At 44.1% G+C, this 18,317-nt stretch overlaps 1 protein-coding gene across 1 annotated transcript in view; it reads left to right on the top strand.

Annotated features, from left to right (window-relative positions):
• The window catches only part of LOC117448244 (copine-8-like), a 103,568-nt gene that overhangs the window by 12,200 nt on the left and 73,051 nt on the right, over window positions 1-18,317 (top strand). The window contains exon 2 of the mRNA XM_034085444.1: window positions 8,569-8,609. Within this exon, the coding sequence (XP_033941335.1) occupies window positions 8,569-8,609 (41 nt within the window). The remainder of the gene's footprint in view (window positions 1-8,568; window positions 8,610-18,317) is intronic.

The raw sequence follows: 18,317 nt of genomic DNA, 5'->3' as shown, positions 1-18,317 counted from the left end.
CCTTATTGATCTGGAGTTATCCTCCCAGCAGGACACTCTTGTGCTGTTCATTACTGAGGGGACCTCTTTATTAGACGGAAGCATTTGTCTGAGGAGGAAAACCTGCACATTGGCTCGGGGGCTAAATGTCAAATTAGTGGACTGAGGTTACGCAATGGGAGTTAGCGCCCACGCTGCAATCTGGTCTTTAAGAACACAACGGGAGGAAGTTTCCTTGCTGCTTCTGCTCCTGTGGATGTAGGGAGTGCAGACTGGCACTAACACTGCCTGGGTTAATGTTTCTTAATCCCTCCGGGCTACCCAGGCACTCGCATCCATGCAAGGTAGATGGAGGAAGTGGAATCGTTGAAATCGTTGTGTTGATGGCTGTTTCACAAGTTTGACATACAGTATACTAGTGTTGCACGGTGTACCGATACTTGAAAGGTACCGCGATACCCTGCCGTTAAAAACGTTACGATTCCTCCGTTTCATTAGTATCGGTACTTTAAGAATGACTGGGGAAAGTACTCCGGTGAGAAAGCGCCGTTTTAATAAGAGCCGTGTGTGTTCAGCGCTCTGCTTCCACTCCCTGCACTGCAGCCGTGCCTGCAGTCCCTCCCCTCTCAAGCACGCTCTAAGTCCCTCCCCTCTCTCGTGCACGCGGCCACGCGCTAGCTGCCACGTGAGAAAACGAGAAGCATGGCTGCAAGTGGGAGTGCAACTGCCGCTGCGCCTCGGCTTGTTGACAAAAAAGACGCCATAAGCGAAATTTGGAAGTATTTGAGCGATATCCCTGACAGTGAGGGCGAGCCTACGGACACCACGAGGCCTGTCTGTCAGACATGTTTCAGATCCCTGCAAACCAAGGGAGCCAACACATCAGACTTGGCTAAGCACCCGCCGACCGGAATCCAGAGCTGTTTAAAGAATTTAACGACAGACAGGTTAGCGAATGTGATAGATAACATGCCCATGCCCTCAAATCTAAGTCAAACCAGTGTAATTTATTTTGTGACAAACGAGGCAATTAATGATAACTGTCTAATATAGCTATCTTTTTAGCTAACTTACCAATGTGGATAACATCTGCAATACACATTTTGTCAATAATTATTTATATTACTGTACTATTACATGTTAATAAAATATAAAAACAATTATATTTTATAAAACAAAAAAGTTGTTTGAGATGATGCTTAATTTTATTTAATACGAATTCTTGTCATTTATTTTGTTTATTGTTCTCATTGGTTAAAAGTTTGTGTTATGGTTATGGTTCTGGTGTGAAATAAAGCACAATAATTACATTTAAGAATCGGAATCGCAATTCTTGACTTGGTATCGAAACCAAAATGTTGGTATCGTGACAACACTACAGTATACCCGTTAACAAATATCAAATTAAATGATATGTCTTTTTAGCCGAAGCTTTTATACATATTAATTTACAGTAGACATGACTGCAGGACAGGTAGAATTTGATGTTAGTATTTGCCCAATGATACTTCGACATTGACTACATAGGGTGGGGATCAAAACACTGACCCCTTTGATGGGTAGACTAGAGTAATGAGTAATTTCCTAAAAAGTAATGTATAGACTGATTTAGAAGTGGTTGTCCAATCGGCCTCTTCATCACAACCCTAGACTCTGACACACACTCTTTGTTTCTCTGATTCTCTGCTTTGTTCGAGCTGAGGGGGACGGGCCAATGTGTGTTTACAAACAGCAATCGGCACGGCTGCATACTATAAATGGCTTTTAAGTGATGATATTAAAAATGAAGGACGATACCACGTCTCAAGGGAGCATTTTAAATGCTACACACAAGCTTCTATTTAGTATCAGTTAGGGAATCCCCCTTGTCAGTTAGTATTTCCGTGGGTGTTTCCAATCTATTATAGGATTCTTTTCTGTTCCTTGATTTTACAGACAAAGATAGACAGGGAAAAGGAGACCCCAGTCGCTGCTCTTAGAACTCAGTCTTGTTATATGTGTTATATATTCTTTAAGCTCTGTTTTTGGCCCTGAGGAAGATATCCAGCTCTAAAGCTGCTAAATTATGTTAGATTCATTTGCAAGTCAAGTTTCTTCGTAATTGCTTCATTAGCTTGAGATTTTACTTCTTTGCCTTCTCAGCATCTCATTATCTTGCAACGTTAACATCCCTCCTCTTGAATTTAACGTCTCTATAAGGGACACAACTTGAAATACAATATGGCTAACCCCTTGAGTTATACAATCTTAGATCCTAACCTTCTGAAAACCATGTAAACAGGGCCGGCCCTTGGCATAGGCATTATAGGTGAATGCTAAGGGCACATCAACCTATGGGGGGAGCCGGTTTTTTTAATTAAAAAAAATTAAATGTTTTATTTAAATTTCATAACAAAACAAATTCCCGATTTTGGATCAACAAAGTACACCCTGTTATCTTATCTTGACAGAACTACGCCTAGATTGCATACAACGCCCATAAACTATGGCGCAAACCCCCCCCCCAAATCAGGTAAGTTGAACTGCCCCAGCGAGGAGCGAGGGGGCAGTTCAAGTGTCATTTTTAATGTGGAAGTAGATTACAGCCCTCTCTTCACTTGATTAGGACAGCTCCCTCTGCTCTAATTAATGCACATTACAGTAAAAACCAGAGGTTTATGTGAAATGGTTCTTTTTTTGAAATAATGGTTTTTGTGTCCAATTAAACGTTTTAATTTTGTATTTGTGTTCATTTAAATCAGGGGGGGGGGGGGGCCCAGCTAACATCTTGCCTTGGGCAGCAAATTGGTCAGGGCCGGCCCTGCATTTAGCCTTTGGGCATTCTGCAATATTTTGGGGATCTGGTGTATCCGAGACGTACTCTTCTGTTTGCTGTCATTGTTTTTAGTCTTATAGCAACTTAAAGATGCAAGAAGGGAGCTGAGAGATGACGTCTACAATCGTATTGTATAACTGCATTCATATGCAGATTCCTGCTGATCGAGGTTAATAAAAAGCTAAATCGACGGCAGATAGCCGACGGGTTCCAAGATTGCCTCGCGAACAATATGTCTAAGATTTGACCTCTTTTCTTTTGATTGTTAACCTGCATGACCAAAATCTCGTCCACATGTAAAATGAAAACGGAAACAGGATGCTTCTGACTACCAACATCTTTCTTTGTGATGCCTTCAGATTCTACATTCATATGCAGATATCTTGTTTACAGAGATGATGGGTTACTTAACCTGATAATTACATAGTTTGTTTCGGTGTATTCACACAATCTTTCCTTTGAATGCAGCGCCTTCTATCTTTCATATCATTGCTGGAAAATTATATATATTATATTACCTTATATTAAATAAAACAACAAACCATCATTTCAAAATATACTTATTTCAAGCCTACACTCCTGTTGAGATACCTTGTTATCCTCATATAAGTCTGGTTGTCTCGCAGATGGAAGTCCCCGCATCCCTCCTCTTGTTTCCTCACATACAGGTATTTAAAGCTCCAGCTGCCATGTTTAGGTGGCTGTGATGTAACTGGTGGGATTTCAAATGTAATTCTGGTGTCGAGGAGGGACCGCGCTCGTAAATGTTTGATGAACAACGAGGCACTCTGCTCGGACCGCCCAGACGTTTCCAGGGCCGCCCGCGGTGGAAAGGACTTTTTAAAGAGTCGCCCGTGTCTATCAGGGCCAGGTGGAAGCCCCAGGGTGCTCACGAATCAGAGGGAGGTTAGCATATCCATATAAGTGTGTGCACTTCTGCCAGCACTCTCACACATACATGTGCGTCCTCTCTTGCATACACTCCTTCGACGCTTCTTTTCTTCACTGGATCTCCTCTGGGAGCCAACATGTTACTGTATTACTTTTTATCGGACATGTATCCCATTTGGCAGGTGAAGTCGCCCACTTCTCACTCCTACACAATCTGTCAGACTTTCCGCCAGTCAAAAACACAGCCACGATGAGCCCAGGCCCGATTCTATCGCTTATTATCATTTATTTAAGGTCTCAAAGCCGGGGGGAATCCGGTAGGCGTGCCCTGACAGCATGCAGCAGAGCGTGGTGTTTTACCATCTGGGCCACACTGGGATCAGCACAACACGAGAGCCTGATCTAGATACATCACTCGCCATCAACGGCTTCAAGACGCTCGCTGCTTGTCATACAGGACGGGGCGGGCGGCAGAACGCTCGCCCCGCAGCTAGCATGCTATCAGGAGCCTCTCCCCCATCGTCTCTCCCTTTCTCTGTCAGGAGAGCACAGTATGGACAAAGTCGCGCTGCTGCAGCTTATGCTCATAATCTCCCTAATAACAATCAATATCACACTGGGAAGGCTTGGGAAGTTTGTTGTGGCTTCATGGAGCAGGAAGGCAAAGGTCAACTGAGATCTGAGTCACTCAAAGGTCTCCTAATTTGATTGAGGAAACTGAAAAGAAATGGCTTCGAATATCCATAACAACTTGTAAGATCTCCTGCAGCATACAACTATGACTTCGTTTCCCATTTGAATTGCACAGTGTAACCGGACGCTTTTATATTCTCCAGAATACGGTTTGTAACTTCAAATCTCAATCATCTTGCTGTTAAAGTCGCTTAAATTATTTTATTAAAATGTTAGAGAAACGTGAGTGAGTGTCCTCGCCATAAAAAGTCAAACACATTATTGAATACGACAATGTGGAATGCCTTGCATGACTGAATGTGGAGGTTGCATGCCTTTATCATAGCTGATTCAAACCCCTTCAGGAGGAGTTCAATGGTTGGATATAAAAACGGTCATGATTGCAGATAAGATTGGTAGACTTGCAAAATGGTTGAATTAATCATTCTGGTCAGTCATACGGGTTTTGGATTGCTTTCACAAACCTTTCCTTTAGCAGAATGGAACACTTAAACACAACATATACACTTAAGGCTTAAGCCAGGGGGTAGCTTGGAGTTGTTTGTTTGTTTGGAGCAATTGTTGGAGTTGCTATAGCAACTCCAACAATTGGCCTAGCAACGGCTTAGCAACCCCATTGTTTTGTTATGAAAATGTATCTATATATATTTATACACATTCTCGCGAGATCTATCAGGGGTCGTTGTAAGTTAAAGTGCAAACTGTTACTTGGCTAATGTTGTTATAATTCTCAGTATGTGAACACAGATCGAACATGGAAAGATTTCCCACAAGTCAGCGTAAACGACCGCGATCTCCAACGGAGCTGGACAACCCTGTGTGTGTGTGTGTGTGTGTGTGTGTGTGTGTGTGTGTGTGTGTGTGTGGTGATAAGGTTAAATGCCACAGCATGCCAGTTGAAACAGTGAACGATCGCTATTGTGTACTTGTACGCTCAGGGTGTAATAGTATTATACAAACATATTGTAGGAGCACAGAAACAGTGTTCAAATCCTGCTTTTACAAACTTATTTTGGTTGTGCTTACCTTGCAAAGTAATGTTATAAGTGTCAAAGGAATGCTTTAATGTAAGTATTAAGGATAATATTGTAGCGTGTCCAAGTTAGTAGTTATGTCAGTTATCAGATGTGCACAGTTTAGTACATTTGTAAAGTTATTTAGGCAATGTTGTTGGTGGGAGTTAGGGAGAGACCGCCCCTTCCGTGTGTGTGTGTGTGTGTGTGTGTGTGTGTGTGTGTGTGTGTGTGTGTGTGTGTGTGTGTGTGTGTGTGTGTGTGTGTGTGTGTGTGTGTGTGTGTGTGTGTGTGTGTGTGTGTGTGTGTGTGTGTGTGTGTGTGTGTGTGTGTGTGTGTGTGTGTGTGTGTGTGTGTGTGTGTGTGTGTGTGTGTGTGTGCGCGCGCGCGCGCGTGCATTTTCCGGTGTGTGTGTGGAGGGAGTACGAGACGGTAGGAGTTGTGTTTGAGTGTGGGGAAAAGTCATTATATAGGTTTCTCAATACTCTAACTCCCCTCCTCGACTCCCCTCCTCGACTCCTTTCCTCGATACTTAGTCCCGCCCACAGGAGATGCGAGCGGAGGAGCCGAGGAGGGGAACCGAGGAGAGAGGAGGGGAAGCAGCAGGCGGTTAGAGAAATGAGAACTCCTCTCCTCTGAGCGGTCATTTTAAAGAGACGTCCATTAATGATGACAGGAGGCACAGCAGCCTCTGTCTGATGGACACATGTGTTCATGACCACTTATATATTTACTTTGATTCATTCACAGTGCGGTATAATGAGACAATAACAGGCTACAGATGCAGACACACACACACACACACACACACATATTTATATAAATATATACAATTTCAGAATCAAACAAGTATGAGAGCAGTCTCATAATTACGTAACACAATCAGAGAGATTGCCCCCCCCTCTCTCTGGTCGCTGAAATGGGGAATTGAAATTACGGGCCAAAAGTTGTATTAAAAGTATTAAAGCAGAGGACACCAAACCAACTGAGACCCGTCTGTCCGCCGCATCTACGCACTGTACAACACACACACTACACACTGTACAACACGCACCTACACACTGTACCACACACACATCTACACACTGTACCACACACACATCTACACACTGTACCACACACACATCTACACACTGTACCACACACACACTACAGTATACCACACACACCTACACACTGTACCACACACACACCTACACACTGTACCACACACACACCTACACACTGTACCACACACACATCTACACACTGTACAACACGCACCTACACACTGTACCACACACACACTACAGTATACCACACACACCTACACACTGTACCACACACACACCTACACACTGTACCACACACACATCTACACACTGTACCACACACACATCTACACACTGTACCACACACACACACACACACTACAGTATACCACACACACATCTACACACTGTACCACACACACATCTACACACTGTACCACACACACATCTACACACTGTACCACACACACACACACACACACACACACACACACACACACACACACACACACACACACACACACACACACACACACACACACACACACACACACACACACTACAGTATACCACACACACCTACACACTGTACCACACACACACCTACACACTGTACCACACACACACCTACACACTGTACCACACACACACTACAGTATACCACACACACCTACACACTGTACCACACACACACCTACACACTGTACCACACACACATCTACACACTGTACAACACACACCTACACACTGTACCACACACACCTACACACTGTACCACACACACACCTACACACTGTACCACACACACTGACAGCTCCTAAAGCATAATCAGGCTACAGCCGTTGTGTATTTTATTGTGAAGCACTAAATGGTCTTAGAAAAATATGGACTCTTTGTTTGTAGATAATACCAGAAGATAAAGAGAACGTTTTGGACCTTGAAGGCTCGTGGTCTGTGATTCTGAATAGCGGTGAGCGCTGCAATATGAACAGGCTCGTGATTGGCCCACTGGTATTGTTTGTTTATTTATTTTGAAAATTAACTAGCAACAGCTGTGCTGTCATATAGCAACTGCTGAGCTACTGCAGCAAACACATCCTGGCGCCGCCCATGCTTAAGCCACCATTGTGTTACAATTGTATTCTAAAAACCAGCTTTGAAACCTTTTCGATGCAACACTGACTGTAATACTGAGAGCGGTGCTTCTCCCACTCGGCACCCTGAATGTAGCTTCGTGAGCGGGTCGTGCAATCTCCTGGGAGAAGAAAGGCTTTATGCCACTAAGAGGATTTGGGTGAAACCGGATCATATTATATGGAGAAAATGTTTCCTGGTTTTCCCTTTCCCTCCTCGGAATCAATCCAACATGTAATTAAATCAAGTATAGTTAAACATTGCATGCCTGTATTATCTTTTGATGTTGTGTAAAAGTCCCGCAGGACTGCTGACGCTCAATGCACTCATATTACGTTGTCTTTCTGGGTTAGCTCAGTGAGAGCTTTATGTAAGATGTGGCAGGAGTACAAGCGGAGTGAAGGGTTCACAGCAGCTCCTTTGAGACTTGTCCTTCCCCTCCCTGTCCTCCTGGGATGTCGACAGCGTAAACAAATGACCCAGAGTCAGAACCACAAATGACGTATTAGGCCGGGTTCCCCAAGTCCTTCTCCGCTCCGTGCCTTGTCGTCTCTGTGTGCATATTTAATTCCTTCAGAGCTGCTTAACCGTGGCGAGCCTCAGCATCTGCTCTGCGACGGGACTCTTGGTGCATTTATCCCTCCCCGTGCAAAGAGCAGAGACTGGAGTGTCGTGTACATGTGATGGCAGCCTGTGCTGTTGTTTCCTGGCACCCAGGGAGGACAGAAATGTGAAAAAGAGGTCCTCTCTGTAAAATATAAATGGGCTCCACTTTAAGCGGGATGTTATAGTGTGTTTGATGTTGCTGCCTGAGCGGCTGGGTGAAATGGCTTTTGTTAATCAAGTCGTAGGGGGACTACGGTTAGACAAGTTGTCGGGGTCAGTGAGCGAGCTAATTAGGCCAGGTTGTAATAATGGAATAACTTCGGGTTCCACTTTCTTTGTTGAAGTGGAAGAGCCGTGCAATTATTTGTCTTATGTCCACGGGACCCTTTGTTTTCTTGTTTTTCAGAAACCTGCTGGACAGAGACACCTTCTCCAAGTCTGATCCAAGTAAGCTTGACACACACACACACACACACACACACACACACACACACACACACACACACACACACACACACACACACACACACACACACACACACACACACACACACACACACACACACACACACACACACACACACACACACACACAAACATGCACCACATGCACCACATTTCCTCACATGCTCTGCCTCGCATGTGAGAATCAGTAGACATTTGCATATGTCAGGGGTCGTATTCGTCACTGTTCTCTCTCCCAACGTGAGTGAGGGGAACCAGATACACACACACACACACACACACACACACACACACACACACACACACACACACACACACACACACACACACACACACACACACACACACACACCCCCTCACAGCAGGGGTTCAAGTTGGCGACTGGTCCAGTGGTTTTTAAAGGCCCAGACTGCAATCCGACAGTAATTAGCCTTGATAGAAAGACGTGAAGTGTTGGATTGAAGATGTCTTCCTTGTAAACATGCTGTTCTCATTAAGGAGGATTGTTTTATCTTCAGCAACTCTAGTGTTGCTACAGACACTAGAGTTGGGATTTCAGGCGTTATTCCTTTTTGTTACTGACTGAAATCAGCCATAGCAAAAACAGTCAAATACGGAAAAACTTAATGTAATGCATTTAATGTAAAGTCGGGATACACCGACATTATTACATATAGTAGTATTACTATGTAAAACGTGCGCTTCTTTTGGCTAGCGCTCCGACACATTGTACTTGATAGCTAAATGCTGAGACCTGGGGCCTCATTTATAAAGCCTTGCGTAGGATTCTCGTGGGGAGGTTGCTTACTAGGACAAAGCACTTCCTACGCCGGTTTCCCTTTATAAATCACAATCAACTCGAAATGCGGCGCAGCTTTTGCGGGCTTCACGTAACGCCCATATCTGCCTATAAATACTCAAAGAAACGCCCCGTGTTAATATTCATTCTGACTGACTGCATGAAGGAGATCGCAGGAAATGACGACGGAACAGCTCACAAAGACGTCTCACATCGTGTCAGGTTTTGGTTATTTTGGGGAGGTGGAGATAAATCACATTGTTTGGTGGATGCCGTTTGAACCAGAGTAGCAGCATGGAGGTCGGATCGTCACCAACATAAATAAACAAGTGGTCCGGAAAAGTTCATGACAAAATAAATACACATAGCCTTCCTCAGGCAGTGTGTTTGTGCCGGGGACAGGATCGGGGGGATCCCTGCGGAGTGGAGTCAGTTAATGTTTATTTTTTATTTGGTGGTTTGTGTTCCAGCCGTCGATCAGCTGTGCGCAGCGTCTCCACTGCATCCCGTGCGACTCAACCCCCCCCCCCCCTCCCCCCCGCAGCAACTCTACATCCACCAGTTAAATGAAGTAAAACTAATGTGTTGTGTTATATCAGCTGCCAAATCTACCAAATATATGGTGTTCTTAGTTTCCATACCTCCTGTGTTTTATGAGCGACTTATCAAGTCTTAGCAAACGGCATTAAACGTGATAGTATATAAAACCATGCTCGTATCCACAACCCATAGAAATGCAAAATGGCGTCAGTTTAGACGTAGTTCTGTCCTCCTGCTTACCGCATCATTTATGAGAAAACATTTCATAACATTAACACAACATTTCGAGGTGGTTTTAAATAACATATCATATTTATTTATTTCTCCAAGTCATGTGTGTGTGTGACCGAGGAGTCGCAAACAGGCGTTCGTTTCATCATTTTAAGATTGGCTTTAATCAATTTGTGAAAATGAATTCTTCATATGATAAATGAGAGGTAACATTTTATTTATGGTATTATTTCCACACATTTCTCTCCACTCTTCCTTCTGGTGTCGCAGTTTCTCGTCTCTCCCGTTTTTGTGCTTAGTGCGTACGCATGGGTCAGAGTTTGCGTGGAGGACCGCACGTTTTCCCGTTAACTTTGTTTTTTATAAATCGCAAACATTGCGTAGAAACTGGCGTACGCCATCTTTTGAGCGTGCGCACCGTTTATAAATGCGGCCCCAGACCCTTCCATACTCACGTTCTCGGCACATGTGCACACACAAGCTTGAATACAGTAAAGTAGTTCTTGCTGTTTCCATCTGTCGTGCTAGCTTTGTTTCCCGTAACAGACCTTGACAGTCCTGTCTGTTAAAAGCCCTCTAAAAATAAAAAAACATGATGGAAGGAAAATACGAAGATGAAAGATATCCTTCTTTTTTTTTACCCTCTTCTCACACGGGGTTTCGTTTCCACGCATTCCTCTTTTCAGCGTCACCTCGCTTCAGTCCCAAAGTATTCAGCACTTTGCCACCTCGCGGATGTGTGACCCTGATAGTGTTGGCCAGTGTGCACGAACTCATAATTGATGAGCTCCCAAAATTGCGGCATTGTACCTTTAAGTGTCAGGCGATGGGAGAGGAGAATGAGCATCCGTGCCCACCCCAACATTTATGCAAGGAGGCACTTGTGCTGCGTCCATGTCTCTGCTCTGCTGACAGCACTGGCCCCAGTCACACAGCATTAGACCGCCTCAGCAGACACACACACACACACACACACACACACACACACACACACACACACACACACACACACACACACACACACACACACACAGCCAGGGCCCCAGGCAGGCTCACGCACCATATTCATATTAGCTTATAAAGCCGGACAACAATCGTGTGTTTCGATGTGCTTTGATCAGTGTGTGGAAAAAGGGCCTTCAACACGTGGATACCTCCTGCATTCAAAATAAAGATGGCTGTGCAATTGTCAATTTCCTTCCCCCATCATCCTCCCGATGAATAGGAAGAGTTGAAAGTGCGCCGGTGTGATTGCCAAAGATGCATCCCTATTTACGGGCATGCGATTGATGTATCGCTATCCCCCCCCCCCCCCCCCCCCCCCGCCCCGCCGCACATAACACAGAGACCATGTGTCATCTGATGCTTCACTGCGAGATTAAAGGCTGACTCTATATTCCAGCAGCTGAGCCCCTTTCTGCACACCACCCACAATGCAACATATACAACATCCACACTGACACGCTGCCAAAACATGGCAAGTTTGGGCACTTCTGCCACCGCACCAGCCGCACGGTAATTACGGTTTTTTACGGCTGCACTCACAAACAGTGTGACCTTTGCAAACACGGCGGTGATTTGGGAAAACTAAATGTTGGTAAATATTACAACGTGTCTGCGCTCAGCAGGTGGTTCGTTTCAAAAGATGGAAATGTCACTTTTCGGGAGGAAAAAGTAGAATGTAATCAAATAGGATGATTTTCACTCACCGTCTCAGCGCTAATGAAACGTGATTAAATCAGTCATTTCATTTCATCAGGAGGTGGGCGCTCATACATGGACTACATTTACAATTAATTAATGTTGCAATTAATGATAATGCAAGTCGCCTCGGCGGAAGGTGTTGCTTTCATAATCAGATGTCACAAGATAAACTTCAGCTTTGAGTGTCTGATTGCTTCGTGATTTTCTTTCTAGGACCCTGATTTAACGTTTTTACGCCACATTAAAATAAATTCACCTTTTGGCTTCAACGTGTCTCTCGTGCATTTAAAATGTAAATTCCTTTCATACCCAAAGCGTGTCAAAGTTAATTTTTCATTTTGTACGCACACTGCTTCAAGTTGTAGAAGTAAGATTATTATTAATTATGAACACACTTTATTTTCTTAACGTTCAGAAGATTTAGCTGTTAATAAATAACACTATTTTATTGTTTTCCAAGACTACTCGTCCCACTGTATTGTGCATGATGTTATCTTTTGATCTATTCGTGGCAGTGACTTCCTGTTGTCTCATTGTCTCTGTTCCGTTGCCAGGCAGCTTTTCTCCTTCCTTTCCTCCTCTGTGTCTGCATCTGATAGGCTTATATTGAAATCAAGGAAAAGTACATCCGTGTGTGACGACACGACCACCAGCAAGAAGAGGACAAATAGGCCCCAGCAAAAAGAGAGAGAATAACTATTACATACCAACTTTCTGCAATGACACGAAACAGTTTGGGATCTTTGCTTTATTTGGAATATTTACAGAAAGCTTTCTCTGACGGGTCACTGAATTAGTTATATATCCTCTCTTATACTCCATTGATAAACCAGTCATTTGACACAAAGCGGTTGCTGGTCTTCTGCTGCCTGGATCCATTGGATTAGTTTCTGTTATTGTGTGACTTAAGGTTACTTCTGTCTAGTTGGTTCGGACTGACTGAAGTCCCACAATTACACTAACTAACTAACTAACTAACTAACTAACTAACTAACTAACCGATACTTCCTCTCTTTTAACTGATGTTCATTTTCAAGACGTCTTTCTTTTAGATGGGTATAATCGAGTCTGCTCCCTGTTTCCAAAGTGCTGATTCTCTGTCTGTTACTTTAGATGAAAATAAGGAGCCCCTCCCCACGCCCCTCTGAGAGACATTTGGTTACAAAGAACTCAAAGGTGCTCTAGAGGAGATTCAGGTGATAAGGGGGGGGGGGGGTTACCTTGTTGCTGATTGGCTAATGGTTACACAAGACAACACATCGTTATGACATCATGAAGTGGCCAAAATCTGATCAGCTCATTTTCAGACAGGTTTTAATAGAAATGGATCAAAAAGAGAGAAAATCTTTGTTCCTGAAACTTTCAGAGTCTCTTTCCACAGAGGGGACACATGTTGATGTAGAAGAGACATGAAGAAGAGGGGACACATGTTGATGTAGAAGAGACATGAAGAAGAGGGGACACATGTTGATGTAGAAGAGACATGAAGAAGAGGGGACACATGTTGATGTAGAAGAGACATGAAGAAGAGGGGACACGTGTTGATGTAGAAGAGACATGAAGAAGAGGGGACACATGTTGATGTAGAAGAGACATGAAGAAGAGGGGACACATGTTGATGTAGAAGAGACATGAAGAAGAGGGGACACATGTTGACGTAGAAGAGACGTGAAGAAGAGGGGACACATGTTGATCTAGAAGAGACGTGGAGAAGAGGGGACACATGTTGATGTAGAAGAGACATGGAGAAGAGGGGACACATGTTGATGTAGAGGAGACATGAAGAATAGGGGACACATGTTGATGTAGAAGAGACATGAAGAAGAGGGGACACATGTTGATGTAGAAGAGACATGAAGAAGAGGGGACACATGTTGATGTAGAAGAGACATGAAGAAGAGGGGACACATGGTGATGTAGAAGAGACATGAAGAAGAGGGGACACATGTTGATGTAGAAGAGACATGGACAAGAGGGGACACATGTTGATGTAGAAGAGACATGGAGAAGAGGGGACACATGTTGATGTAGAAGAGACATGAAGAAGAGGGGACACATGTTGATGTAGAAGAGACATGAAGAAGAGGGGACACATGTTGATGTAGAAGAGACATGGAGAAGAGGGGACACATGTTGATGTAGAAGAGACATGAAGAAGAGGGGACACATGTTGATGTAGAAGAGACATGAAGAAGAGGGGACACATGTTGATGTAGAAGAGACATGAAGAAGAGGGGACACATGTTGATGTAGAAGAGACATGAAGAAGAGGGGACACATGTTGATGTAGAAGAGACGTGAAGAAGAGGGGACACATGTTGACGTAGAAGAGACGTGAAGAAGAGGGGACACATGTTGATGTAGAAGAGACGTGGAGAAGAGGGGACACATGTTGATGTAGAAGAGACATGGAGAAGAGGGGACACATGTTGATGTAGAGGAGACATGAAGAATAGGGGACACATGTTGATGTAGAAGAGACATGAAGAAGAGGGGACACATGTTGATGTAGAAGAGACATGAAGAAGAGGGACACATGTTGATGTAGAAGAGACATGAAGAAGAGGGGACACATGTTGATGTAGAAGAGACATGAAGAAGAGGGGACACATGTTGATGTAGAAGAGACATGGACAAGAGGGGACACATGTTGATGTAGAAGAGACATGGAGAAGAGGGGACACATGTTGATGTAGAAGAGACATGAAGAAGAGGGGACACATGTTGATGTAGAAGAGACATGAAGAAGAGGGGACACATGTTGATGTAGAAGAGACATGAAGAAGAGGGGACACATGTTGATGTAGAAGAGACATGAAGAAGAGGGGACACATGTTGATGTAGAAGAGACATGAAGAAGAGGGGACACATGTTGATGTAGAAGAGACGTGAAGAAGAGGGGACACATGTTGATGTAGAAGAGACGTGAAGAAGAGGGGACACATGTTGACGTAGAAGAGACGTGAAGAAGAGGGGACACATGTTGATGTAGAAGAGACGTGGAGAAGAGGGGACACATGTTGATGTAGAAGAGACATGGAGAAGAGGGGACACATGTTGATGTAGAGGAGACATGAAGAATAGGGGACACATGTTGATGTAGAAGAGACATGAAGAAGAGGGGACACATGTTGATGTAGAAGAGACATGAAGAAGAGGGACACATGTTGATGTAGAAGAGACATGAAGAAGAGGGGACACATGTTGATGTAGAAGAGACATGAAGAAGAGGGGACACATGTTGATGTAGAAGAGACATGGACAAGAGGGGACACATGTTGATGTAGAAGAGACATGGAGAAGAGGGGACACATGTTGATGTAGAAGAGACATGAAGAAGAGGGGACACATGTTGATGTAGAAGAGACATGAAGAAGAGGGGACACATGTTGATGTAGAAGAGACATGAAGAAGAGGGGACACATGGTGATGTAGAAGAGACATGAAGAAGAGGGGACACATGTTGATGTAGAAGAGACATGAACAAGAGGGGACACATGTTGATGTAGAAGAGACATGGAGAAGAGGGGACACATGTTGATGAAGAGGGGACACATGTTGATGTAGAAGAGACATGAAGAAGAGGGGACACATGGTGATGTAGAAGAGACATGAAGAAGAGGGGACACATGTTGATGTAGAAGAGACATGAACAAGAGGGGACACATGTTGATGTAGAAGAGACATGGAGAAGAGGGGACACATGTTGATGTAGAGGAGACATGGAGAAGAGGGGACACATGTTGATGTAGAGGAGACATGAAGAAGAGGGGACACATGTTGATGTAGAAGAGACATGAAGAAGAGGGGACACATGTTGATGTAGAAGAGACATGAAGAAGAGGGGACACATGTTGATGTAGAAGAGACATGAAGAAGAGGGGACACATGTTGATGTAGAAGAGACATGAAGAAGAGGGGACACATGTTGATGTAGAAGAGACATGGAGAAGAGGGGACACATGTTGATGTAGAAGAGACATGGAGAAGAGGGGACACAGTTGATGTAGAAGAGACATGAAGAAGAGGGGACACATGTTGATGTAGAAGAGACATGAAGAAGAGGGGACACATGTTGATGTAGAAGAGACATGAAGAAGAGGGGACACATGTTGATGTAGAAGAGACATGGAGCAGAGGGGACACATGTTGATGTAGAAGAGACATGGAGCAGAGGGGACACATGTTGATGTAGAACAGACATGGAGAAGAGGGGACACATGTTGATGTAGAAGAGACATGAAGAAGAGGGGACACATGTTGATGTAGAAGAGACATGTAGAAGAGGGGACACATGTTGATGTAGAAGAGACATGAAGAAGAGGGGACACATGTTGATGAAGAAGAGACATGAAGAAGAGGGGACACATGTTGATGTAGAGGAGACATGAAGAAGAGGGGACACATGTTGATGTAGAGGAGACATGAAGAAGAGGGGACACATGTTGATGTAGAAGAGACATGAAGAAGAGGGGACACATGTTGATGTAGAAGAGACATGGAGTAGAGGGGACAATATGTGACCTTTAACTTCCTATAGAACAGTGTCTGGAAGCACTGAGGTCCCCATGGAGGGTCTTACATCCAGGCAGACCCTCCTAGTGGTTACTTAGCACTCAACACGAGCTACCAGGCTCATGTCTGTTGTTTTCGTCCTTTTCTTTTCTCGTGCTGTCGTGCGGCCAGATGGGACAAGGACAGTCAGAGGTTGTTGTTGTTGTGGCGTTTTTAGAGTTAGCTACCTCTCAGGTGGAATGAGTGGAACACGTGCTGCTCGGCCTTGCTTATGATGCGAGTCAGAACACGGCAATAAACAGCAACTCACTACACATTAGCAGTTAGAGGTTTCTCCGTTTATAAACTCGTTGCTATTGTTGTGTTGTTTAATGTCATGTGAGTTATTATTATCTAGTTTCAAAATACAATTGAACTTAAAGGGGACCTATCATGCAAAATGCACTTTTTGATGTCTTTACACATCAACATGTGTCCCCGGTGTGTCGGGGAACTCACGCAGCGTCAGAAAATAAAACCCTCTCTCTTTTCCTCCGTACCCGAATCTCTAAAAACGGGGAACAACGGAGCTGATCCAGATTTGCGTCCGATATGACGTCATATCTGAAATGTGGACCCACGGGCCAATCAGAAAGTTGCTATCAGAAACAATGCCCGACTGTTTTGGACGTCATATGGTCGGTGTTTACATTAGCATGGCTAACACTCAAAGCTAACCTGTACTGGAGAGCATGTGTGTGAAGAAGCAGGAAGTAGAAAGGAACTCACCTTGTGGTATAACCGGCAAGAGAGAAAGCCTTTGAGCTCCAGACTGTTTCAGATCCTTGATAATCCATGATATGGAGTTTCATCACCGCAGCATTTAGTTTAGACGGTAGCTGCCAGGTCCCGCATGAGCTCAGACCCCTCCTCTTTAAACTTTATCCCCAAATCAGCACTTTTGAAACAGGAAGTGAAACAGAGGGATATGAGGCATGGCTAGAACGGGTGATCTGTTTGGTATTTGGAGCAAAACACTTCATAGACATGTTTTTTATATATTTGTATATATATGCTATTGCCTAAAGATAGCATGATAGGCGACCTTTAATCAGGTCATTTTTTACTTTAATGGCATACGTATTACCTTTTCAACTCAAATCTACACATCTAACGTAGTTTAGATCATTGATAACGGCTTTTTGGATCAGGTGTTTATGGGACTATCGACCAGGCTCCATTATCTAGTTTACCCCTCCTAGTAAAATAGGAAACCAAACGACAAGTACCAAACCAGAACAAACACATCACCTTTTATTTATTTGATCAGGTTATCTCTTTGAAGTCAGGGTCTCTTTTTGCGAGAGAGAGGAACAATACAAACTGCACTCTGGTATTTTGTAGACGTGTATGGTTGTATCACTCTATTAACATTCGACCATTCACCGTTGCGTATTTAAAACATGTCACCAGTTAAAACAGATTTCCAAGCGTCTGGTCCCGGGGGCTTTTCAGAGTAGTGAGTCGCTGCCATGTGACGGGTGTGTGTGTGAATACGGTGACGGCTGCTCGAATGCAAATGAAATGTCATGTTAGTGCCGGCTGATTGCCTCGCCGTGTTTTCACTAGTGGTTCGTAATCAAAAACCACTCTTGAGACTTCATCGGATGGAGACGCTGGAATGTCAATAAGGAGGACTTCCTCCCCCCACACGAACCCTCACTCGCCCCATCCTCCTCCTCCCCCTCCCTCCCCCTCTCTGAAATACCATCACGCTGCAAGGCAAAGTTCTAGTGACATTTAATTAGGAAGTTTTCCTCTAATGTTGAGGTCCGGGGAAAGAACACGCTTTCAGCTGACTTCTCTGCGATGCACTGTTAACACTCTTCAATCAAGCTAACCCTCTCTTGTTTCTTTCTTCT

The sequence above is a fragment of the Pseudochaenichthys georgianus genome, chromosome 6, assembly GCF_902827115.2.
Source record: "Pseudochaenichthys georgianus chromosome 6, fPseGeo1.2, whole genome shotgun sequence".
Classification (NCBI taxonomy): Eukaryota; Metazoa; Chordata; class Actinopteri; order Perciformes; family Channichthyidae; genus Pseudochaenichthys; species Pseudochaenichthys georgianus.
This window is presented reverse-complemented; position numbering and strand designations above follow the sequence as displayed.